At 30.1% G+C, this 4,851-nt stretch overlaps 1 protein-coding gene across 1 annotated transcript; it reads right to left on the bottom strand.

Moving 5' to 3' along the window:
• Nucleotides 1-1,401: 1,401 nt before the first annotated feature.
• On the bottom strand, nt 1,402-3,150 carry LOC108480955 (uncharacterized protein At4g06744-like). Its single transcript, XM_017784112.2, has one exon. The coding sequence runs from the start codon at nt 3,012-3,014 to the stop codon at nt 1,689-1,691; it is 1,326 nt and encodes a 441-aa protein (XP_017639601.1). The 5' UTR covers nt 3,015-3,150; the 3' UTR covers nt 1,402-1,688.
• Between the last annotated feature and the right edge of the window lie 1,701 nt (nt 3,151-4,851).

Below are 4,851 nucleotides of genomic sequence, written 5' to 3'. Positions count from 1 at the left end.
CCGAAATTTGAACACCCTAACATGAGTAGTAAACTCATATTTTACATAACTTAGTATAATTTTACTTGTACTAATTTAATTAAGCAATTAAAATAAAAATACATTGGTAATCTAAATTATTTTTAAATAATTATGTAATTCATAAAAGGAAAGGAAGAAGAAAAGAATATATTCAATAAATTATTTTTAAAATATTTAAGTTAGTCTATAAATAATTGTTTGTTTTATGAATTTTTATATAAAAAGTTAAAAGTAGTTTTATAAAATTAAAAAACTAAATAATATTTTAATAAAATAACTTAAATTTTAGCATAAATTATTATTCATAGGAAAACGAAAATGCATAAAAGAGTAAGGAAAAAGAAATAGAACAATTGTCTAAAAGGTAGGAAAAAAAAACCAACTTTGGCATATATCACAATCCTCAATAACGCGTCACTTAGACCTGTTCATGGGTCGAGCCATTCGGCCTGTTCAAAATGTGAAAGTGTTTAGATAAAAATATAGGCCCGAAAAATAGGCTTGGATAAAAAAATAAAACCCATTTAAAAAACAGGTCGGGCCTCAGGTAAGGCATTTTTTGCCCGAGCCCAGCCCGGCCTAAATTCACTAAAGAACAAAAAAAATCTTTTTTTTTTTGTTTTTCAATATTATTTCTTATTGTTTTCTTCCTTTTTTGCTACTATTTTACTATTATGTTGCTACTATTTTGTATAAAACTTTTAGGCTCAAAATGTTTGGATAAAAATGGGCGTAAAATTTTTAAAATGTTTAGACATTCTATAAAATTTATTTTATCGTTAATTTTGTTATTATTTTAAAGACATTTGTTAAATTTTTATTATTTTAGAAGCATTTGCTTGTTAAGTTACATCTATCTTAGTGTTATTTAAATATAAAAATTTTTAAATTTTATTTTTAATTTATTGGGAAATATTTATTTGATGTTTTAGTATTTTTGATGTATTATATATTTTTTAAAATTATATAAAAATAATATAAAATTAATATGGGCGGACCAGTTTGGTCTGAGTTTTATCATTTTTATCCGAGTCGAGCTTGAAAAAATTTTAAATCCATTTTTAGCTTAAGCCTAGCAAACGGGGCTAAATTTTTAATTGAACCCGACCCGACCCGACCCATGTACACTTTTAAATTGTCACTATTGATATTTAACCAAAAAGTGAGTAGAAACAACTCATTGAAAGCGTTGATATTGATAGTTTTTTAAAATTTAAATAGAAAATATGAAGTATCACTAATAGATCATTATCTTGAGTCATTTTTAACTGATTTTAGAATTTCATTTCTAGATTTTACGTTTATTTGCAAAAACTTCTGTAGGATATATGCATGATTAGTCATAAAATTCAAAATTAATCCACTGCTATGGAACACTACTTTCCAGCACATAAATTAGTTATTAAAAATATAAAATTGTACAAAAAAAAAAAGGGGAAAAAGAAAAAAGACAGCGAACATGGTTCCCCTACAATCATATAGAATCCCCTCAAATTTCATCACTGTATCCAATCATCACTAAAAACAAGCACAAACCAGCAATTAATTTGCTATATATAAGGTACAAACATGTTACAAATAAAAATAAAATACCTGCATTATTATATCTTATTCAGATTAGAATCATGCGCAGCCCACCATGTGACTTTTAAACCGTTCCGAATTGTTTAATGTGGGGGCTTTTCAAGCGCATTGTAGGTTTTCGGAGACGGTGCCACTTCATCTTCTTGGAAAACAGTTCGGGTTCTCAACGACGCCGCCGGCAGCCGACATGGGATGATACTGAACGTGCTTTCCCGTGCACAGCTCCGAGGCTTTGAAAAGAAATTTGCACAATCAGTTGCCGATCTTTGAAATGGAAGACCCATTATACAGTTTCTGTTTACGTTGAGCCTTCTTAACTTGATTAGTCTCCGGCATTGTGGGCCTACTTGGGTGAAATAATTGTTGGACAGTGTGAAATTGAATGCATTGGGAAGCCGGCATAGAACCTCCGGTACTGCACCGTAGAAGCGGTTGTGAGCCATGTTAAGGAGCTGTAACTTGGCCATACAACCGAACGACTGAGGGATGGGACCAGTCAGCCTGTTGGATCCGACGTCGAACACTGTGGTTCTGTTTAAGTAGCCGATCTCGAATGGCAGACAACCGGACAGCTTGTTACCTAGTAACAAAACCTCAGTCATGGTTTCCCAAGCAGCCCCTATGCTTCGTGGGATAGTACCATTGAAATTGTTGTTAGCTAGGGTTAAATAAAGTGCTGGTGTGTTGCCGAGGTTTCTAGGGATTCCTTGACCAAACACATTGTTGTTAATAAAAAGAACATCAGTGTCGAAGTTGAACAAACTACGAGGGATTGTTCCAAGATAATTGTTGAAACGAAGATCAACGAAGGTTAAGTTCTTAGCACTAAGAACGTTGGAGGGGAACCCTCCGATGAACTTGTTGTTACTCAAATCAATTTCATAAAAGTAACGCAAGCCACTAAGACCTTGGTTGATGACACCACTGAAGTTGTTTGAATTGGCATGGAAGATAGCAATATCAGGCAAGTTTTGAATGAAACGATAAAAATTCAAGTTACCACCAAACCTTGCGCCGTTAAAATCAATGCCTGCAAGTCCAGTAATGTTGAGGTCTGGTACAGTGTCGCAAATGAAGCCTTTGAAGAGGCAGTAGTTGTTGCCAACCCAAGTAGGGGTGTAGTTTTGAGGGTCAAAGGTAATGTTTCGTTTGAGTTCTTGGGTAATGGCGAGAATCCTGGCTCTATTGGCTAAGGGACCGGGATTGTTGTTTGGCTGGCGAGGTAACAGACGAAGGGAAGGATCGTAGAGTGGCGGACGGGGTCGAACATAAGAGACGGTTCTAGTAGGGCGTGGTGGGGGCGAGATTGAAGGGCATGGTCGAGGACGGGGGCAAGGTTGGGCGATTCCAAAACCGAATAAACATGTAATTAGGATAGTGAAAGTGGAAAACAGAAGCTTTGGAACCATGATTTCGCTGCAGATGAGGAGGATGGTGTTGGGATTGTGGCAAGAAAGCAAACAGGCTGGTGACAACTTATATTGTAGCCTTTGGTGTTTAACTTTTAGTCAAATCTTGTGGCTCAATTTCAGAATCCAAGACAACATGTTTCACAAAATAATTGACTCACATCTTTAACTTAATAAAAAATAGATTAGATTATAATCCTAACAAATCCATAAAATAGATAAAATGATCCTTAAAATTATATTTGTTGTCTTATAAAAATATTAGATTTTTTCTTCGTTTTATAATTGAATTAATGTTTGATTGAGGATGACATTAAAATAATCAAAGCTTTAAATAAGAGTGTAGATACTAGTATTACGAATATTCACTTAATAAGTGAAAATTTATTTTTTATAGAAAATATATATATAAACTGAAAAGTAAAATTAATAGAAAAAGGAAGTAAGATACTCAAGTGAAAATAATGAAAACTATAAAAGAAAATTAAAAGATATTCAAAATAGAAGTGATATAACTGAAAATTTATAGTGAAAATATAAATTAATGTAGGGAGAATATAAGGATTTTATCACACACTGCTAATAATTTTGTATTTTTTTTTGAATTATAATAAGGGCAAAATCTTAACAGTAACGCGCAACTGGCATGATTCAAACTCAAACTATACCTAGAGTAATGAATATCCTAGTCATCAAGTCAACACACGGGGTTAAATAAATTTACATTTTAATACTATTAAACATGAGCTTTAAATGTATACTTTTAATTGTTTTTAAATATAATATAAGGGTATGAAAAAATAAAATGACACCATGATGATATTAATTATAATTATAAAAGAGATGGGTATTTTATAAATTCATAATTGAGTTAGTGACTTGACTAAGAGTGGGATCAACTTAATAAAGTGCTTAAATATATTAGATTAAATTAAATAAATTTATTTTTAAAAATAATAATATATTTTATAAAAAATCTTTAAGAAAAACTAGTCACTGAAATTTACTTTTGTTGACCCTTGAATTGTGATATTTAACCAATGTAAAATTTGAATTCCATGATCCATTTCCTTTCTTTTTATATTGAGTAAGACAGGTTTAGCAGTAAATTGTTTAATATACCCATTTAAATATTACCAAATTATACGGTAAGCAATGTTATCTTTGCCTGTTTGGATTAATTTGAGTAAGCAAACACTTTTAATCTGTACATTTTGGATTTTGTGAAAATTTTATTGGGGAATGTCCAAATTTAATGAGAAATATTAAACCCTTTTCTACATTGAAGAATTTCATAACATTTTTAAAGCGGTATGAATATAATTATAAATAAATAATATATATTTTTAATTTGTTATAATTAGATTTTTTTAAAAATTATAATTAAAATTAAGCATTACGATTACAAAGCATAATACTAAATGTCAAAATATATTGAGTTAATTGCACTAAACATCTTCAAACTATGATTTTCATTCTAAATTGCTCAAACTTTAAAACATTCTAATTACATCCTTAAATTATCGATGTTATACCAAGTAAAGTCCTTCCATTACTAAAATTGTAATTTAACCGTTAAATAAGACTTCAGATCTTATGTGAAATAAATTAAAATAAAATATTTAAAGAAAAATAAATATTGTAAAACTGTTGGTTTTGAGGCTTTTGAAACTTTTACAGAAACTATTGTTCAATCTCTCTTTTTTAAATTTGTTTAGTTTTTAATTTTAAAAGTTATGAAACAACATTTTACTTTCTTTTTAAAATTTTGTCACATAAGATTTTATGTATCACTTAATAATTAAATTAATGGTTTCAATAATGAAATGACCTAATT

This window comes from Gossypium arboreum, chromosome 1 (assembly GCF_025698485.1).
Source record: "Gossypium arboreum isolate Shixiya-1 chromosome 1, ASM2569848v2, whole genome shotgun sequence".
Taxonomy (NCBI): Eukaryota; Viridiplantae; Streptophyta; class Magnoliopsida; order Malvales; family Malvaceae; genus Gossypium; species Gossypium arboreum.
Note: the sequence above shows the minus strand (reverse complement) of the source record. Positions and strands in the feature narration are given on the sequence as shown.

Bases quoted from the DNA above. Each gene is read 5' to 3' on its own strand.
- LOC108480955 (XM_017784112.2), bottom strand. From the start codon at position 3,014: ATGGTTCCAAAGCTTCTGTTTTCCACTTTCACTATCCTAATTACATGT.